Source organism: Bombyx mandarina, chromosome 22, assembly GCF_030267445.1.
Source record: "Bombyx mandarina strain Sakado chromosome 22, ASM3026744v2".
Classification (NCBI taxonomy): Eukaryota; Metazoa; Arthropoda; class Insecta; order Lepidoptera; family Bombycidae; genus Bombyx; species Bombyx mandarina.
Window position 1 is genome coordinate 4346704 of NC_143228.1, and position 22663 is coordinate 4369366.

General features: G+C 37.4%; 1 protein-coding gene across 5 annotated transcripts in view; it reads right to left on the reverse strand.

Moving 5' to 3' along the window:
• LOC114240479 (protocadherin-like wing polarity protein stan) overlaps positions 1–22663 on the reverse strand; it is a 241376-nt gene that overhangs the window by 60491 nt on the left and 158222 nt on the right. For all 5 annotated transcript variants that reach the window (XR_016325012.1, XR_016325011.1, XM_089736809.1 and 2 more), the window contains 2 exons: positions 10115–10160; positions 3604–4796 (listed from right to left, as the gene is read on the reverse strand). Coding sequence is in view for 3 of the 5 variants with exons in the window: in XM_089736809.1 (XP_089592935.1) it covers positions 3604–4736 (1133 nt within the window). In the remaining 2 variants the exon portion in view is untranslated. The remainder of the gene's footprint in view (positions 1–3603; positions 4797–10114; positions 10161–22663) is intronic.

A 22663-nucleotide genomic window follows, 5' to 3' on the forward strand; every position in this document is an offset into this window, starting at 1 on the left:
GAGATAGAACACATTAGACGTTCTCGGCCTCCTCTTTTTGCGACTCTTCGTAGCATTCCCACTATCGTCTACTAAACATTGTCCATAATATGTATGCTCCTGTGTAGTGGGATAGTCAGTATATCTATATCTTATTTATAAGTTTCACTTCTACCGTGTGTGACTTGCACTCACACACACTTTTTTCTACAGTTCTACTATATAGATTTGTCTGATTACGGTGGACAGCGACCTAGTTGATTTGCAAATGATTTTGACTATCATCAGCTTGGAATTTTAATTGTTTTCTTCATCCTATAAATACAAAGGTATGATGTATAATGATAAAAAAAATATCGTTGCAATCTCTTTCAAAAGCGTTTTCGAACTTTGATACAAAAAACACATGATTTCGCATCAATTTATTTTCACCATTGTTACTTAACGATAACGATCGATTGTTAAATGCACGAAGTCATCTGTATAGATTGGACCGGCTTAGCTGTATAAATCGTTATTATTGTTCGTCGAGACACGAGAATGACTCGTGACAATTGTTCCGGACCCCGTAAAGCAGATGAGTTCATAAAGACCTGAATGAGCTCGATCACGATTATAGCCGCTTATTTATGACGATGCGGTACTTTCAGAATGAGAGGCATTTACGAGTCGCCGAATATATGTATTTTTTTTTAATTTTTTCATTTATTTATGTACACACAAAAAAGAAGACATAGTACAGAGTAATAGGAAAATTATGTACAAAGGCACTACTTATTTCTTTAAGAAATCTCTTCCAGCAGACCTGCGAGAGGATTATGAGAATAATAATTAAAAGTGATGAGTATGTGTAGAACAGCTAAAATAACAAATACAACATGAGAATTATAGTAATGCACATACACATAGCAAATATTGTTCAATTTGAATAAAAAATATTATAAGTAACACTGTATATACGAAGAGTATAGAACAATGATCATTCGGTTGATGAGAGATAGAATTTTTAATTATGTTAGTATAGAAGTATTAAGTGTACACGTACGGCCACAAATAGAGAAAGATGGAGAAGTCTCTCAAAAGCCGCAACCAAACATTAAGACTTACGAAACCACGACTACTCCGCCAGGAGTGAACGACTGAGAAGAAGAAAAGAAGTACTCGTACTCTAATCCAATTACGAAGTCCCTTTTGACACTTCTTACAACGTAACTCTTCACGTTTCGCATAATTTGAAATAACTAGTGGTCCCGCAGTAGTCGAAATTCGACTACAATTAATTGAAATTATAAGTTTGAACATTATTATGGTTCTATTATCAAAGACGGTTCTATTATCAAACGGTAGGCAGCGGCTTGGCTCTGCCCCTGGCATTGCTGAGGTCCATGGGCGACGGTAACCACTCGCCATCAGGTGGGCCGTATGCTCGTCTGCCTACAAGGGCAATAAAAAAAAATAGACTATTATTTTACTTCCCATAATCACAGATTTCTCCAAGACTACATTATAGACAAATAATATTAGAGACAAACAATATAAATCTATTCTCAATTTGATCACAGACTTTAAACAATAACAAAGGTAGGTATTTACGTATGTGTGCGGTGTCAAATACATGATAGTGTGTGTAATGTTTTTTTTATTGATTTAATGTATCTTTTATACATAATTTAAAAATAATAATAGCATTCTGCGCTCCTTCTCTGTATTATCTATAAGTGTGGAAAATTTCATACTCCTCCGTCCGCACAATTTTCGTAAAAAGGGGTACAAAGTTTTTGCTTCACGTATTAATATACAGATAATCATTTTTTGTTCATGATCGTAAACATCATTCAAAAAATACAGAATCAATCTAAGTCGTTATATAATTAATTCACACATACAAAACATAATAATAACATCTGTCTCATGGGACTTCGTAATTGGAATAGAGTATAGTAGCCCATATCTTATTTCGTCGGTGAAAAATTGTAACAGTTACAATGTTTATATTGAACTAGCTCACCCGGCAGACTTCGAAGTGCCTCAATCGATAAATAAAATAGCTAAACTTTTGTATAAAATAAACTTAAACAAAAGGAATCCGTCTGACGGGGAACGCAATAGAGGAAAAACAAAATTGTTATTTTTATTTATTTGCGAGCATTTTCATATTTATCTACCTTTTAAACCTTCTCTGGACTTCCACAAATAATTCAAGACCAAAATTTGCAAAATCAGTCTAGCCGTTCTCAAGTTTTAGCGAGACTCACGAACAGCACGGTGTTTCCCGATCGCTATGACATGTCCTTCTTCAAACGAGGCTTGTGGAGAGTATTAAACGATAGGCAGCGGCTTGGCTCTGCCCCTGGCATTGCTGAAGTCCATGGGCGACGGTAACCACTCACCATCAGGTGGGCCGTATGCTCGTCTGTCTACAAGGGCAATAAAAAAAAAAACAGCAATTCATTTTTATATATAGAGATAGATCGAAGATAGACTAGTGAAAACCGGCTACACTTCACTGATTAGCTCTAAAAATATAAAATAGTGACATTTGTTGAAAATACACGTACGCCACCTGTTTTAAAGCTAATGGTACTAAAACAGAAACCTTCACTTCTTCATGTTTTAATGCCTCAGAGCTTCCATGACTACAGCGATGAAACCCTCTGCTCAACTATATCAATACTTTTATTGTATTTTATTTTTGTTTTGCAACTAGCTGTCTAATAAGTTTTTCTAGAGAAAAATAAGCCTTGGATACGTCCATATGAATATTAATTATTAGCTATTTACCCGGACTTTTTAGCGGGAACGCGAGGAACGACGTTGTGTGAATTGTTTTTTACCATTTTACTGAAATTATATTTCATCATATATCGTCTCATTTGTAAATTTAATTCGTTTTTAATCATTTATGTTATGTCGCGATTAGTTTCCTTCGTTTTTTATTATTCATAAACTGTAAATAATTAAAACGGCGAATTGTAAAAATCTTATTACTTGACGCTGGCTAATGCACAAACCATGCCGGAGCCACAAAATAAAGAAGAAGAAGAAGCTATCTACCCGCAGTTTTGCCCGTGCAGCCTACACTTAATATAGCGTGGGCGGAGACCCGGAGCCGTGGAATGAAAGGTAGCCTTCTTTCCCGAGGTTTAAAGTATTTTCATAGCGTATTTTATAGAACGAAGAAAACATCGTATCGGAAAATCGGTTCTGTGGAATCGGGTTACGCCCAAGTGTGACATAAACAACAAAACGTAACAGACAGACAGTTACCTTCGTATTTATAGTATACTAGGATTTACTTGAGATCATTTTGAAAGAAAAAACCTCGGTACTAGTTCTTTCTGGGTGAAATGTACCCAGACAATATGTGTGCAAAATAACATCGTTTTCGTTTACCTTCATAGTCAAGTCGCGAAAGCGTAGTAAACAAATAAGCTCACTTCGAATTACAAAGCAGAGATTGAAGTAATAACTTGTCACTTGTAACTCAAGCGTAAGAGACGGGATAGCACGGTATTAAATATCAGGATACTATTCCCGATGTTGGTGAAGTAGCAGGTTTAATTTTAGAGCCTACCGTAAGGGTATTCAAACTATATCCCCGCATCATCCAATCCATGTACTTACCGGGCCTTCACAGTGGTCACGATCACGCCAGGCGGTTGTTCCTCAGCTACTGAAGCGACGTAAAGGGCTTGTTCAAAATACGGAGACTGATTCCGAAGTTCTCTCTTCACTCTTTTAGCGATGTCGGTGTCGTTCAACTCCTTGTGATGATATACAATTTTGAGCCTATGATCCGAGTCTACGATGTAGGTCTGATCACAATTGAAGGTGAATAGAATGGATACTTTCCACATTGGTTCTTGTATGCATACGTCATCAGCGGCTACCAAGTCGCCTTGACTATTCTCTATCAAGAACCTCGGATCGCTTACATCCAAAAACTGCACTTTACACATTTTCTGTACAGTCCGTGGCAAAAACGCCGTCAAAGAATTCACGAACTGCGATTGTTTCAAGCAAATCCCTTGCCAGCGGTCCGTCGTAGGAATCGCGAAACTGGCATACGTCTCTGATATCCATTGTTTTGCTTCAGCTATTTTAACATCTATGGCCATATCAAAAGGTACTAAACTATGAGATCGTTTTGTTCTACTTCTATTTCTCGCTACGGATTCTTCAAACATAGCGTCTGACCACGGATAGGCCGTGGACAATACATTATATTGACTAGAGACCAACTCTTCTGCTTCTAACAACCTCCAGTCTATACTCTCTTGATATACGATTTCTCTCTTATCTCTAATTGTGTAACTATCTTCATACTGTAACGCGGCATCGTTTTGGTCGTAGACTCTATCAAAATCAATATCGTATAAGTCTGCATGGCGTCTACTACAGTCTTCTCCCGTTACTAATATCCTAATAGGTAGACTGTAGTAATCAATATCACGGATACGCTCTGAAGTAGAATCCACGTAGAAGGTGAAGAGATTCGGATAAAGGATACCGTCACACCGAAGTCGTTTTCTAAGCGTCACCAGGCCACTTGTCTTGTTAACCCTTAGGATGTGATGAACGAAGTTTGCTGTGCGATGGACGTCTATGGTGTATGTGCGTTCAGAGCCGAGCTTGTAGACAGCGGCATCTAGAACTAGATGTCCTGGCGGCGCAGAGTCTGGTACGATGATGAGGTAAGCACGAGTGGTTACTACCGCGAGGGCAGCAACCACCACATGCGTCCATAATTGTATCATGGTTGCAACGGTTCACCTGCAGCAACGTCGCCGCGACCACCGCCCGTTTTTTATATCCATCTGCAACAAGTAAAAAATATCACGTTATGTAAAGAAGTAAGACTTCTAGTGCATTCGTATGCAGCGATGCACCGGTGTTCGAATCCCGCCAGCAGGTACCAATTTTTCCAATGGAATAAGTACTTAACAAATGTTCACGATTGACTTCCACGGAGAAGGAATAACATCGTGTCATAAAAATCACACCCGGAAGATTATAAATTGCGTAATAACTGGTGGTAGGACCTCTTGTGAGTCCGCACGGGTAGGTATCACCACCCTGACTATTTCAGCCGCATAGCAGTTATGCGTTTGGGTTTGAAGGGTGGGGCGGCCGTTGTAACTATACTGAGATCTTAGAACTCGTATCTCAAGGTGGGGGGCGGTATTTATATTACAAATGTCTATGGGCTTCGATAACCACTTAACACCAGGTGGGCTGTGAGTTCGTCCACTCACCTATGCAATAAATAAAAAATAAAAAAACACAGTAACTGTCGCCAATTATTGTACAACGGCCTTTAAAATGAGACAAAAACACTAACAGTCCCACAACACGCTACCGAATTTGAACTGACAAACGTAACAAAGATGTGCGACAGAGATAGCACTCCACGAATTAACCGATTGTCTCTTTCAAAAGCTCGATGTGCAATATTTATTGCCGGGTACTGTAATCTGATTTTACGGAACATTTACACCTTTTATTCGAAATAGGATTATAAAAAGACTATACGATCTTACGGCCTATTCGATTCTGAGAGTATGTGGATAGTGTTAAAATTATACTGTACATAAATAGGAAAACAAATATATCGATAGAATTTTAGTAGTTGTTTTAAATGAATGTGTCACATTCCTCAGATCAGATACGAAACCAGCCAACTAACGACCCGAGGCTGGTCCTTTAAAGGTGATTTTACGATAAGCCGTTAGGTGTTTGGTTCTTGACGCGTTTTGTTTTGTGAATAGGTAATGTTTTCTAGAAATAAGTACGTCGTAGCGACGGTAGTGTATCTTTGCGGTTAGTATTTGCTTCGGTTTTTGCGAGTCGTAGTCATTTATGTAATTAGAAGTAATATTTACTGGTGGTAGGACCTCTTGTGAGTCCGCACGGGTAGGTAAGGTACCACCACCCTTCCTATTTCTGCCGTGAAGCAGTAATGCGTTTTGGTTTGAAGGGTGGGGCAGACTTTGTAACTAGACCAGGTGGTGGGCTGTGAGCTCGTCCACACATCTAAGCAATAAAAAAAAAACCTAATAATGTTCAACATTTATCTTTATAATATCTAGTTGATAATTTTAATGACATCTACACACTTTTATGTACCTTGCTTGAACGCTAATACGATCGCTCTTAACATAAGACAAATGTTTCATTGTTCAGCGTTCAGTTTTTCGCAACCCTACGTGCGTTCCAAAGACGTCGGTTTGTATTCGAAAAGATTAATGGCATCAATTATGTCCGCTCCGTGTGCCTGCCAAATTCCGTGTTTTCCAATTTACCCTGCTCCAAACGGTGATCATTTTACACCTGGCCATGTTTCGATAATGCCGTCGCCTGTGTAATTAATGAAATCGAACAAGTTGGTGTACATGATGTTTCGAAAGTATTGACTTTTGAAAATTATGACAGTATTGTTACAATAAGTCTGGCAAAAAAAAATTTTTCTTCGTGGATGGGTGGACGTGCTTACGGCCCACCTGGTGTTAAATGGTTACCGGAGCCTGTAGACATCTATAACGTAAATGCTGCCACCCACCCTGAGATATGAGTTCTAAGGTCTCAGTATAGTTACAACGGCTGCCCCACCCTTCAAACCAAAATGTTTCACTGCTTCACGGCTGAAATAGACCTACCCGTGTGAACTCACGAGAGGTCCTACCACCAGTAAAATGTACAGTAAAGTGAGAATTTAAATGCTCTAATTTAATATACCAAAATAAAATCATTTCCTTTCGTAATATAACTTATACTAAGTATAATTAAACGTATTATTATTAATCAATATTACTAAATTAGCAAGAAATAGAAAACAATCGAACACGGCGCTATAATAAAAAAAACATAAGTATCTTTGCGGGTGACTAAAATGCGTACGTAGCGTTTAATTATTACGATTAAGAATTCATCACTCCGGTGTAAGTAACCTATATTTAATTTACTTTAAAACGACCTTTAGATGCTTTCACATAAAAACCAAGATCGCTTCGTACAGATCAGTGTAAACAACACACTTATTCACTAGTTCTCAAAATAGATAGAGTCAGGCAAGGAAATAAAGAGTACAAGACTTCTTGATCTCGAAAACAGCAGCAAGTATCTCGTAGAGGTTTCGTACCTGTCTTGTCTAATTAATAATTCTGAGAGGCTGTTACTTAATTTGTAAGATCCTAGGGCGTGCTTAATAAACCACTTTAGTAAAACGTCGAACGATTAATCTTCACTGAACTGTGTGGTATTTCAATGATCCACGTATCGTGGATAATAAAGTTTTTATTTGTTTATTTTGAAGTGAAACTTCTTTAGAATCGTTGTGATTTCATCTCGATGAAACGAAAAAATAAGTCCATAGAGACACAAACACATAAATGTATAGGATTCAGCCGGCGAGAGAATGAGATAGAACACATTGGACGTTCTCGGTCTCCTCTTTGTGCGACTCTTCGTAGCATCCCCACTATCGTCTACTAAACATTGTCCATAAATGTATGCTCCTGTGTAGTGGGATAGTCAGTACATATCTTATTTATAAGTTTCACTTCTACCGTGTGTGACTTGCACACACGGTAGAAGTTTACACATACAATTTTTTTTTTATTGACCTAGTAGACAGACGACAGTACGCCCCCTCTGATGGTGAATAGTTACCGTCGCCCATGGACGTCAGCAATGCCAGGGGCATAGCCAAGCTGCTGCCTACCATTCAGTACTTTCCACAAGCCTCGTTTGAAGTTCTTCTATTCTAATTGAGGAGATACTTTGTATTAGAGATTACAAAAGCGCTCAGTTTATTCGAAGGAGAAACAAGTTTGCCTCGACGGCTTGCAACTTTATAAGATTTATTATTTGTTCTAAAGTCGTCTTAGTCTAACGGATAAGACGCCCGGTGTACTCGTACGCGACTACGCCGGGCTCGAAGTCCCGCAGGTAAATACAAAATTTCCTAACGAAATTCGTATCCTACACGTGTTCATGTATGATATCCACGATGAAAGAATAACATCGATTAATAAAGAAAACCTGAAAATTTATAAATTTGCGGTGTTTTATCCGTCCTACTTTAGTAACCTCGAGGGGTTATAGTAGATTCACCGAGTGAGGAGGCGAGTTCACGGGGGCAGCCTGACGAATTTACAAACACTAGCCCTAGCAAGAGCAGTGCTTCGCAGAATCTACCACCGGCACGGAAACGCAACCTACTGTGAAGATCCGAATTTGCGTAATTACTGGTAGTAAGTGGGTAATGAACCCTTACTCTTAGGTACCACGGTCCGTTGTTACCGCGAGCAGTAATACATTCGAATATGAAATGTAGGATAGTCTGTTTACAATATAACTGAAACTTCGGTCTTATGCCCCAAAGAGGGTGGTGCATAACGTTGCGATGTATATGGTTTCAGGTAATCTCTTAGCACCAGGTGGATGGCGAACTCGTTTTCCCATTTACGCCGCAAAAAAGGAAACTATATAGGAAACAAATAAAAATCCCAAAAAGAATCATAAGTCACACAACCCTTTGCCGTTCATGATCTAGTGTTTCAGTTGGCGCTTTGTGAAAAAGAAACTATTGAAAAGCACCTATTCTCCATTTCGTTGTTTTGGTAGATGTTTTTTTCCACAAAACGTTTTGGCTACCGACCTAGTAAATTCCGTGTAGTACTTTCTATTCTATTTGGCTGTGAGTAAGAGAGTCCTTAAGCCTTTTGAATACTACAACATTGATATTGGGATTGACAAACGACACAGTGTCTAAAGCTCCACATATCACAACATTAGCTTGATTTTGTGCAGAGGTACAAGTTTTTTTTTATTTCTTTTTTTTTCTTAGATGATTTATAAGTTCTAAGGTCTCAGTATAGTTACAACGGCTACCCCACCCTTCAAACCGAAACGCATTACTGCCTCACGGCAGAAATAGGCGGGGTGGTGGTACCTACCCGTGCGGACTCACAAGAGGTTCTACCACCAGTAAAAGAGGTCCTACCACCAGAAAAGAGGTCCTACCACCAGTAAAGAGGAAATGAAATGAGTGAAATGATTTTTTATTTATAACATTCAGATTTTAAATCAACAAGGAATTAATACTTTACGTTTGTAATAATCTAAAAGTCATAACCACTATAAAACCGTTTTTGACTTTCGAGCTGTTAGATAGAAGATAACATTAAATAACAAAGTTATAAATTAACATTACAGGTAACTCTCTCTATATATTCTTCTATACCGGTCTAGTCCGTACATCAGAAATTCGGTGCTACCAATAAATTGGAGCCACCGTAACGTTAATGGCACTATCAATTAAACGTGTCAGGAATCACCGATCCGGTTCCCATCCGGTGCCCTTCGACGGTCATTTCATTACGTTCTGTCAGCTTTGTACATATTAGCCGGTTTACTTAGTGGGGACTAAAATGTTCTGAATAGCTTTGAATTTATAAATGATAGAGTATTTGTAAAGGACTGGCAAATGGTTTATTTGAATATACTATTCGAATTGAAGATGTAAATGTTAATTTCAGCATACAATATTGTTGAAGTAATCAATTTGCGTAATATCATTTGTGTTATAGCTGTAATTGTATTTTAGACATTTCGCAGCCAAGTCGTATATAAATAGAACCATTAAAATTACAGACACGTACGTAGTATGTGATTAATGAACAACTATCATAATGACGAAATAAGATCACATAACTTGAACACATTGTTCAGGGGATGTCTTAATCATAGTTACGCCACAACGATTTCACGAGTATTTCCTGTACATCTTATATACGACAGCACAAATTATTAAGACGAACTTTTCATAAAGTTTCGTTCATGAAATAACGCGAGAATAACTTGGTCGTAAATATTATCACAGAAAGTTATTTAAGAGTCGTCGAAACGGGTTTTTACGAGTCTATAAAAGCGGTAGTAATAAACCTCAATCTTATTAGAGATAAACTTCTTACGGTGCGTACGCATATGTGTAAGACTTTCCGGCTACGTTAAGAATGCCTTTAATTTTGAATGGCAAAATAGATGTTCTCTCAAACATTAGAAATCAACAGTTGAAAAAGGCATCCAGTGATACAGCTAATAAAGTTAAGAAGAATAATTGAATAAAAATCACCTTTTGTGCTAATTAGCTGATTTCTTTACATTTTCCTGCCACCGACCTGAAACAATACAAAATTTTGATCAGTGCCAAAGTAAATTATGTTAAATTCTCATGGAAATTATAAAGTTGCCGGTGCGTAATTTACTTCGTAGCGTTACTCGCGGTTATTCGCAAAGAAAATCATCGGAAAATTAAACAAAGGCCGCGGTAATTTTGACAAATGAGCCCAAGCTTGAAGTCTTCAGCGCAACGTTTTGTTGAATCGGCACACTGCTCTTTTGTTTCGTGTGATTAATTTGGTCTGTGAGGTTTTTTTCTTTGTTGCGTAAATTTAAAAATTAACGGATACAAAAATTTATGTTGGGGTAGCCAAAACTAGCTTTTACGATTTTTATTTACGATATATTTCCTATCGAATGCCGACGACACTTGGTCGTCGGTGACTACAAAAACAGTAATATATTCGAAACGTTTTTTTGTAATAATAAAATGAAAATGCGAGGCTGCGCCGTAAAAGTAATTTTTATTGCGTCTACGATTCACAAGCACCGCAGAAAGTGCTAAATGTTGGCACTCAAGTCATTCGTTAGTCAATGAAGTAATAAATAGTAATAATAAATCGTTGGGATATAAAAAGATTAATGACAACAATCCCATTGATGTACGATTTACGCTCAATCTCATCGCGTTATTTCATTCGCAGAAATTTACGGTTTTGCAATACGAGTATGATTGACAAAATAAAACATTGAAGTTATTGGTGGTAGGACGTCTTGTGAGTCCGTACGGGTAGGTACTATCACCCTGCCTATTTCAGCGGTGAAGCAGTAATGTGTTTCGGTTTGAAGGGTGGGGGCAGCCGTTGTAACTATACTTGAGACCTTAGAACTTGTATCTCGAGGTGGGTGGCGCATTTACTTTGTAGATGTCTACGGGCTTCAGTAACCACTTAACACCAGGTGGGCTGTGAGATCGTCTACCTTACTAAGCGATAAAAAAAAAAGTTAATGTAAAGCTAAAGTTAAAAGTAATGTAGTAAGAATAAATCTTTGAGATTTAAGGAGAATAATGACAGCAAACCCATTGATCTGCGATTTACGTTCAATCACATCTCGTTAATTCATTCGCAAAAATTGACAGTTTTGCAATACGAGTAGGTATAAGAGAAGTAAGACTAAGTGAGACTAAACAATACACTGAAGCTACTGTAAAGGTAAAGCTAAAAGTAATGTACAGTTTCAAATCCATTTTTTTTTCATTGTTTTTAAGAAGTGTAGATGGTTAAATCTTACATGTATTAATGTTTTTTTTTAAAATCAACATGACATTTCTTTACTAATTCTGTTTTTATCGACTATGATAAAAAAGGGGAAACTAACTTAATTGATGATTTCGAAAACAGTCAGCTCTGTTGAAAAGCTCTGAACGTAAAAAAATGTTCAACGTAATACTCATAAGTTCTTCACAAGTGAGAGTGTGTGTGGCGAGTACGTCGAGTGGCCACTTGAGTGCGTGGAAGCTCGAGGATCTGTCCTTCACACATTATTGTACTACCACGTCTACCTTAATTTTAAAGTTACTATATAGCTCCTTATTCTTAATAACAAATTTATTCAAAACAATATTTAGGTAAATAATGGAAATTTATGTATTTATCTCTGTTGAACTGTCTGAGTCTCTAAACGACAAAATAAATAAACGGTAACAAAACGATGTTTCAATTTTAATGAAAAGGTTATTCTGTAATACTTGTTTTGTCTGTGTTAACATATGATGTCAAACCTAGTTGTTGAGCAAATAGATGGATTAGTTATTGGCATGCCTGCCATCAATCTCCAGGATTGATTAGATTAGGAGACATTTTTTTCCAGGAATTTCCTAGAACTATGAACGTCAGAGATGAAATTAGGCAGCTCAAAGGAGAGTGATAGAGACATAAAGCGAGAACCGTTACAGACAAACAGACTGAAATTTTACCGTGTTATATCCAAGTCTAGTGTGACGTACTCGTATGTAAAGATGAACTCTGAAAATTTATGAGTCATATGAAAAACAAGCGTTTCTCTACGGGATAGAATGCGCAATACCGAAATCCGCAGAAGAACTGGTTTGACTGACATAGCCAAAGTGACTGCTCGGAAAAAGTGGAAGTGGGCCGACCACATATGCCGTCGCACTGACAATCGGTGGGGCACAAAAGTACTGGAGTGGAGACCTCGTATTGGAAGTCGTATCGTGGGCAGATAGCCAACGAGGTGGACCAATGACCTGGTCAGAGTGGTTGGTGGAAACTGGATGAGAAAGGCAAGAGACCGAAGAGAATGGGGTGCATTGGAAGAGACCTACACTCAGCATTGGGTGAACACGGGTTGAAGAAGAGATGAAAAACATTTTCTTCAATCATTCTGAAAGTTGAAGTAGATGCATGTAATAATCAACGAATACAACCTATAGTTTCTTTTTCTGATTTTTAAACACGACCGCCTAAATAAGCATTGCGATGTTTACAGGATTCATGTACACGTGTGTATGTGAATTCTTTAATTCCATTATAACTTTTAAATAAAAAGGCAGAGCAGTCAATGTTTTTTTTAATATAACAATTTCAATGTATTAACTTTTGTAAAGGATTTACTTGGTTAAACGGAGCCAAGATAATGATTAACAATGAAACTTCGTGCGATCACAAAAGCCTTTTTTATAGACGTTTCTCACATGTCTCAGACACTGTTTTTATAGAGAATGTAGGACAAATAAAAAGGGGATTGAGCTAATCTGCATGCGGATTGCGATGCGTCGCCCTTTTTGTGACCGTTTCATTTATATTTTTGAACTCTTCTATTCTGTCGAGAGCATATTTCTTATGTCGGTTTTACGATATACTTTATCATTCAGAGCTCTCTTGTTGTTGTGAATACGCGCTTAAAAAGACGTGTGTGTTTCGTGGAAAGTAATATAAAATCGTTATGTTTTTATTAGTAATTTTCCATTCACCTATCTGTCTACATGTTTGTATGAAGAAGGGGGAATCTTTGAAACAAATTTTTCAGCCACAATCATTCATCTAAATCATTTGACTATGATCAATAAGTCAGACTGAAAATAGGACTGTTAAATCTTATGTAGTTTGGGTACTTAGTCTTCTAAAGTCTATTATTTTTCATTTGAAAGTTATATCAAAAGAAGACTAGTACTATTCACTACCTAGGTTCAAATAGAGGTAGGTAGTAGGATATGTTGTAAATAGTTACAAAAAACGATGGTAAATCATCTAATTAATAAAAATTGGCAAAATTTAATGCTGCCCAACTCGCACAAAGTCCGTTGAAATTGAAAGTCACTGAATTATTTCTAGTAAACCTTACAATATATATTCGATACTTTATTTTCTCAAAAGGTCGCCGAAATAACTTATGTTGGGAAGTCTCGTCACGATCACAGCTCGTGTGGCGAGCCGACCGGCGGTCCTGAATCGAGATTTCAGTCAACTCACGTGGAGCCCTGATGAAAAGCAACAATCTTGGTATTCTTCTATGAAAGCCGTTGATGAATGGAAAAGTCTTCGAACTTGATTTTTATTGCTTATTCATATTTAAAGTTCAACGTAAATGCGCCACCCATCTTGAGATATAAGTTCTAAGGTCTCAGTATAGTTACAACGGCTACCCCACCCTTCAAGCCGAAACACATTACTGCTTCACGGCAGAAATAGGCAGGATGGTGGTACCTACCCGTGCGGATTCACAAGAGGTCCTACCATCAGTAAATATCTTACTTAAGCTTCGGCCCAAACAAAATTAGTCTTTTCGTAGCAGGTTCGCGCAGACCCCCGGCAGCGCCTGTGTGCGAAACCCACGAAACGCCACCTATTTTTACGAATCTTAATGTTTCAATGTATTTTTTTTGGACGAAGTTCCTTATGGGACGATGCGGAGGGGTACCCTAACCGGGAAAAAACGTCCGTAACGTAAGATTTTTATTAGTAATGCACACAATGTACGACTTAACTTTGTAATAACGTACAAAAAAGAATATACTTTTTTTATCATTCATTGACCACGATCTCGTTCCTATCCGGTGTGCCATGACACCACACATCTTTTTTTATTATTTGTTAATTTTGACTTATTGTTTTGACGTAAATTTTGGGAAGCTTGTACTTATATGTTTTGTTATATACAAGGCATATGTTACACATATTGTAACTCTTTACATAACGATACTCCAGTACAAAGAATATTTTGTTGTGTAAGTGTAACATAAATAATTTCGGTGGCGGCGCCCTTATTGTCTTGGCGCCTGCACCGCATCCTCCGCACACTAAGACGGAGCGGTCACGTTTCGTAGTTAAGCACAAGTAAAACAGAAATTGAGTTGTTTGATATTTTGTAATATGGATAGAACGAGCTCATTTCGGACTATCTGGTGCTATGCGATCACAGCCTGACTCACATTTAACCTACAGATCCCATCTCAATTGTTTAGACTATGGAATGGTCCGGCTATGGAATGAGCTCCCCTCCACGGTGTTTCCCGAGCGCTATGACATGTCCTTCTTCAAACGAGGCTTGTGGAGAGTATTAAGCGGTAGGCAGCGGCTTGGCTCTGCCCCTGGCATTGCTGAAGTCCATGGGCGACGGTAACCACTCACCATCAGGTGGGCCGTATGATCGTCTGCCTACAAAGGCAATAAAAAAAAAATACGAGAGAGGTTCCTTCAAAAAACTTATTCGCGGCAGAAACGAGTGGGGTGACCCTACCCCGTACGGGCCCTCAATATGCCCTAGCTTGGCTCGATACTGAGTCATTATAGGTAATCAGTTGAATGGAAAATTGATTGTAAACGTCGCCGATGTCCTGCAATCATAGGCTGACGACCTGAGGCCGATCGATACTAACTTATACTAACTTTCTGATACCTAACTCACTACGAACATTCAACTACTAAAGTCGAGTTCATTTTGAAACACGGTCTCTTGAATACAATAAAATTTATTGGAAATTTGGAGTTTAAATACGCCAGAACGAGATAATTTTAGAAGCGAAATAGTGTTTTATTGTCTTAAGCAATAACTTTGAATTGGCATATTATTATACCGAAAACTACTTTAAAGTACTCCATTGATTAGCAAATTCCAGATAATCTTCTCGTAAGTTACGATGATCTTTTTATCGTAAAACTTCATCGACATTAGCAATAAATAACGCAAAGTATGTATAATTAAAACATTTTTTATGTTTGACATAACGGTACTATTCGTATTCAACTCGTAAGACCAGTTCCGACGTGCGAATTGTGTACAAAAACAAGTTTCCCTATTTTTATCACATTAGCGATGTGACAGTGTTGCATATGTGTGTTGTATTGTGGGATTTTCACGCTTGCCGGGCAATGGGTCTAAAAATTAGTATTTTTTATTACTAACGTGTGAGAATAATCAAAAGTACTTTATTATTACTATATTTATGACATGTCCTTCTTCAAACGAGGCTTGATGGAGAGTATTAAACGATAAGCAGTGGTTTGGCTTTGTTCCTGGCATTGCTGTCGTCCATGGGCGACGGTATCCACTCACCATCAGGCGATTTGTATGATCGACGACCTACAAGGACATTTTTTTTTTATCCTATTATTATACCGGGGACATATATGACCTCAGGATCAATGGCACGGGTCTAGGTTAAATGATGATCGATAGGAATATATACTTGGTGTTGGTATTTGTTGCGTGTTTGTTACGGAAATGGACCCATTGTGGGCACCCATAGACACAGCCCACTGAGTTTCTCGCGGGATCTTCTCAATGGGTCGCGATTCCGTCCGGTAGTAGATTCTGCGAAGCACAGCTCTTGCTAGGGCTAGTGTTTTCAAAATGAGGTTGAGCCCGTGAGCTCACCTACCAGTCTGGGCGTAGCTAGCCCTCTAGACTACCAGCGAATAAGTACGGAAAAAAATGTTGTGGGACTTAAACTATGAATGTATACGTTTGTTGTTCATTTTGAAGAAAATAAGTAACTAATCTGCGAGTATTTAAAATTGATTTATTCTTATTATTTTACGTTTTTTTTATTGCATAGATTGGCGAACGAGCTTACATCCCACCTGGTGTAAAGTGGTTACCAAAGCCCATAGACATCTACAACATAAATGCCGCCACCTAAGCCACCACACCACATATGAGTTCTAAGGTCCCAATATAGTTACAACGGCTGCCCCACCCTTCAAACCGAAACGCATTGCTGCTTCACGGCAGAAACAGGCAAGGTGGTACTTACCCGTGCGGACTTACAAGAGGTCCTACCAACAGTGGATTTCAATTTATATTATTATTAATTATAATACATAATTTATATTGTAAACAAATTTTCCTAACGATATCCATATACCTATAGCTACTTTTAAGGTCCGTTCGAATAAATTGCCATATCAAATCTCTTTGAAAACGATTGCATTTATTGAAATTTCAATACAGTTCCTTTCATTTCAATTTATATTTATGACATTCTTATCAAAATTGGATTTTAATATCGTTTCGATCGTTTGAATTTGAAAATCTAAATGAAACAATTAACATTCGAGGCTATATGGCAACTTCCGCAGTTCGTATTGTTGGTGCATATATGTAGCCTACGGTTCAACGAACTCTTCGTTCTGTAGCATGGCTGGTCACGGCACCAATGGCCGCGGCCATAACTCCTGGAAGTGTTAAGCGAGAGACGTTTACATGCTGTAAAGGCGGCAAGTTTTTCTTGAGCTGTCGCTTCGAAAGGTACTACTAGGAATGTGGACCTTATCGATTTTGGTTGCATAGTTAGAGTTGATAGTTCCGTGAAGTCGCGGGACTCCGCAAACAAATTCGGAGGAGGAAACGAGTGAAGTTATGTAGCACATTTTTAACAAAACGATAATTCCCTTTTCTTTGACGAATAATTAATTGTCTAATCCTAAAAGCCAGAACAAAAAAATCGGTTGTCTGTAAAGTCGGTTTACTGACGATAGTTGAACGTGACAACGTCATAAGAAAATACTGATGGAATGGTTTCATTGTTCAATTATCTCAATTATCAATGCTTTAAACCACATTCACTTTTCACTGAACTTCTTACTTGACGAAAACATGTACGCCTCAGAGCGAGGTAACGTCGCACGAGTCATGTTTTTTCGTGCGTGCAGCCGGCTCCATCGAATTATAAGACGTTGTCACGTCAAAAAGTATGCACTTATTTGTTTGTTTGTTAAAGGAAATTACGTTCGTCAACTACGTACGTACGCCTTCTAATACGAGCGAATATAATAATATGATTATGCTAATCCTATAACGTTACACCTTTGTTTAATAAAGATAGGTACCGTAAAATATTGCATAATTTAAACCTTAGTATACAACGTTGGAACATTAATATTTGAACATGACACGCCTCTCGGATTATGTATGAGTTGTATTGTTTAGAACGAGTTATTAAAATAATTTGGTTATTTTTCTATATTTAAAATAAAACACTGAAATTTCATTTAATAAAAGTAAAGAGAAGCGGGAATGAGCCGTCTTAAGTGAACTGAAAATTACGTTCTCTAACTTTACGTTTCGCGGACAGACAAGGTCAAATCAAATCAAAATCAAAAACAAAATCAATTTTTTTTTATTCAACATAAATGAAAGTACATACTTGTTGAACGTCAAAAGAACTACCACCAATTCACAAAAAGTAGCCTCCGTCCTGAGAAGAACTGGCAAGAAACTCAGCAGGCATGTCTTTTTTTTTTTATATTAGTTTTTTTTAATTTTAGATTTTTTTTAAATATTCATTTTTACAATGAGTATTATAACGTAACAACGTGTATTTTAAGCTGGAAGGTGCCGCTATTACCCTAATACTTTTTTTTATGATTGAGGGTTTACTGGCGGTCCAGAGACCTTTCCAGTTTCACAAGCAAGGGCTCAGCCAGTAGTGGTGCGATTTGCTAACAGCTACCCGAGCGCCTTCAAGGAAGACCTAACAGTAGTCAAGAGTAGCTGCTTCGCGCGCAACCGGTTAAGAAGATCCGGCGAGAAACTCAACGGGCTGATGTTTAGGTTAGGTTGCATGTCGAACTCTTTGCCGAGTTCGACGAGTACGGCAACCGGGGTCCCTACTCCTAGTGTTAGAGCTGAAGGCGTCTAATGCAAGGGTTGTTGGAGCTGATGGATCCGTAAGGACGTGTCTAGGGCGACGACGGTGATTGGCACCTGCGTGATCAGGATTCGGGGAGCCCTAATAGTGCCGCATGGCATGTATGAAAAGACGGGACAGCCGTAATAGTACAATAGAGATTGTTACAATTCGAGTTCGTGTCTTAAGTGCACTCACAATGCGAAGTCAGTCTACTGATCACCACTTAACATCAGGTGGGCTGTAATTTCGTTTACTTATCTAGACAAAAAAAAAGAAGGCAATAACGGAACGATAGCTCACGCGACGGCTCAACAGATAGTTGAGTGGCAAGCGAAACCCCTAGACCTAACAACGACAATGCCAAATTAAGACAACTGTTCGAAGATTAAATAATTAAATCTAACTATATATTTCAGGGTATATCGACCTGAATGGTTCAATACATCTATACTGTTTTATTTAGTATTATAAAGATGAAAGTGTATTGGTTTGTTTGTTTTTGTGTTTTTTTATCGTTATTTTACGTTGGAAGCAACGGATTTATCTTATTTCCCCGAGAAACTATAATACATTGAGACTTGCTTAAGCACGCAGACGAAACTACGGCTAACAGCTAGTTATCTAGACATACTGTACTAAATAAAACCAAATGAACCTTAAAACAGTCCATAAAATTCATCTACTCTTACCAACCAAGCAACATTTTTAAGAACTAATTTATCAAGACTTCCAACGTCTAGTCTTTAGGATCCTGTTTTTTATTATTATTTCATAGCAATTTAACGCTTATTGCGTATCCTCTGAAGTTTAGATTCGCAGGATTAAGAGATAAATTCTGGACTGTGTATAGAATACCGGTTTTAGAACCGTTAACTCAGCCTAGATTATTAGCCTTGAAGTCACGGCGTCTTCAAAGCACGATCGCTTTGTATAGCGTAATTTGTTTGTTTAATTAACTTTCAACGCTCAAGTACTAGCTAGTTTTATACTTGAATGTATAATAATGCTATGCATTCTTAATTACTGTAAAATTTCGCGGCTATGTACACTACATTAAATTGTGATTAAATTTCAAAATCGTGACAAAAACACGTTATATAGTTATAGTCTGCGGACTGTTTATTCTATTTGAAACACGAAATGAAAGTAACACTGAGGTTTCTTAAGGATATATCGTGCGTTCATTGTTGATCGCATTTTATAACCATCTGATTGTTGCCGTATCATTTGACACGTAACACTTCAATCAATTTTAAGTTTAAGAGTTTGAAGTAAAGTCTAGTTTAGTTTACACGTCTAAATGATGGCAGTTTAAAGAAAGATACGCAGAATGAAACACCAGCGATAATAACCCGGAGAGCTTCGTTATCTCGTCCCAGACACACGTCTGAATGGCCCCCTTTCAACTTTCAGCATTCGAGTACTGCCCCCCTTAATTAAGAGAGACGTTGAGTGGTTTGAAAGCGTCGGCGCGCACAATACCTAGACGCCCTGGGTTGTTTTGAACCGAGTCATTGTTCTAGGATCGTTTTCGCGTTTCCACCTGAAAAAAAAAACGTGAGAGCTTCCGGTTGTCTGCGACGGTCTTCTATCATCACGCACTGCGACGTGTTCGTCGACACGTCTATAGTATACTCCGTTTTTTTTTCTTTTAAACTCAGTCGTTATTTTTAACGAGACCGCAGATGTTGTGGCTCCGAAGTTTTAATTAGAATGAAAAACAATTGCAAGTTTTTTTTTATTTATTGTTCTTAAATAATAATACCCTTCAAAGGTTGGTAACAACAATGAAAAATTGCTTATTGCCCTGACAGGTATACGGGCAAATCATGAGCCATCTTGTGTAAAGACGAGCCCATAGGCATTACAACGTAAATACCCACTTTAAGACTTGAGTTTTATATCTTAATTGAATTCAGTGAAGGCTCTTCTACCCTTTCAATCAGAATGCACGACTACTTCGTGGTAGAAATAGGCAAGACAGTAGTATTTTCACACGCAGGCTTACAATGCGTACGGTATGTTGTGAACATCATAAGACTGTATCAGAAATGCGACGCATTGCAGGCATTTACTTACTTAATAGTTGATGCTAACAAGTCGTCTATCTTGAGTTCTGTAAGTTCGAAATATATCACCGTCATTTTATGCTTCTGCTGGGAAACATTCATGTTTAGTTCAGTTGTGGTTCCCATTATGGGGTCTGGTAAATAATCATCAATAACTACTTCCTTGATTGGATAGTATTGGTTACGCTTCGTAACCTAAGTTACATTTAGGTAAATTTTGAGTTAGCCCTGACGAGATGGACTTTTAGAATTCGGAATCATCAAAATGATAACCGTAAGAAAAATAGAAAAAAAACGAAAACTGAGGCGAAATAAAATGATTTTTTTATTCAAATTAATGCATTGTAAAATTTTGGATACGGAACAGTTATTTTAAAAAGTAAAGGATCATTATCTTTTGTTCTATTTAGACAAGATAATAACATATATATATATATATATAAAATAAAATAATAAAAGAAACCGACAAAAGAAAACCTCTCAAAGACAGCGTTATTGTGTGAGAGGGTTAGAAAGTGCCCATTGATCACACTTTCGCCATGACAATGGAAGGAGTATCTTAGCAACAGTTGTAGGGTAACAGTATGTTGAACTTCAAGAGGAAAGAAAAAAGCAAAAATAACGATATAAAATTATCCCGCTGATAACGGAAATCATCATCATAATCGGTTGCTCTTGGCAGAGCAGACGTGGTCATGTGGAATTCTTGCTTATTAATGCCTTGACATATGTTTTCCACAATTTGCGAACCGAGGCCAGGCGCACACACTCTTTAAGTGGGGTTTCAGTAAGGTCTTTCACCTGATCAGTCCAACGCATGGGGATTCGTCCACGAGATCTTCTTCTCTTACCATTGACCCTACCTACCATCCATAACGGAAATACCTTGTATTAATTAGTGAGATATACTCGTAGTGCCATTTTATGGCTTATTTAATCAAAGCCACGCGTAGTGTTTAAAATGAACTTGTTCTTTCTGTCTGAACACTAAGCATCGCTTACTTAAATTTAAGATAAATTTAAAAAAACAATTAAATCTATCTGGACAAAGGACATCACACGAACAAATATACGAACGATAATTTTTTTTTTTCGTAACAAATAAATTAAAATTGGCAAAAAAATGTTGTTGAATAACGCTATAGAAATTAAATTTATTGTAAAAAAAGCTTGAGGTGCGTGGTATTAATAGCTATAAATATTTTATTGACATATATGAGTAGAAGGATTATAGTTTTGATAATAGCATAAAAAGCACCGTAAATACCAAATTTCAAGTTAATCCGACGTTTTGAAGGGGGTCAAAATCATGTTCAAAGTTTCCATTACACACACATTAACATACGTATGAAGCTAACCAGCCTTTGCCCGCGACTCCGTCCGCGTGGAATAGTTAGTTACTTTGGCATAACGCTAAATTTTATCCCCCTCTTCATTTACGTGGAAAGCGAAAATATTTTTTAATTATATTAGAATGATATGGAAGCTATTTAAACCCCTATTTTGAAACATTCTTTATTGGTGCTCCACTTGTATTGGTCTTACCGTGATGCTATATACACTGAAATTTTTTTTTAAATCGGACCAGTATTTCCTGAGATTAACGCGTTCAAATAAACAAACTCTTCCGGTTTATAATATTAGTATAGATAAGCTAAGCTTAAAAGCGTGTTAATGATTGTAGTTTTAAGATCGCTGTTATCCGATTATTTTTCTTATTCGTCCGTACAGCGAGGGACCAAGGGATCGATATTACCAAGACATGTTATGTAAACACTGGTTTTACTCAACGAAAATGACGACGAATTTGAATAATTAATTGACATTAATAATTAAACGCGGGTGAAACAACGAGACTGTTATTTTCTCTGTTATACTCGTAATATCTATCACTTACCATTGAACTTCAAAATAAAAGTTACAAACTGTACTAATATCAGACCTAAGCGAATCTTTAAAGCTAGGATTCGCTCGGTGGTCAAAATTCGATTATATCCACTGTTATTTTAATTAAATTAATTTTATTTCGTTTGTGACATATTTTGTACTGAATGTGGGAAGAAAAACAAAACTGTATCCTTTTTTTTATTGATAGCACTAAAGGTGTCTCTAATAATAATAATTCAAAGAAATCTGTTGACAAACATTGATGTGGGTATTAGTATTTGATGTTATTGTATTGAAGCAATCTTGTTAACAATAAAGACTGAAGGATTTTAAATTTGCATACTATAAAGTCTTTTAAGCAGCAAATGTGCATCTGAAGTAAATAGATAATTTTAATTTAATCTGCAAATAACAAAGCGTGAACATAATATATAAACTTAATACATAAGAT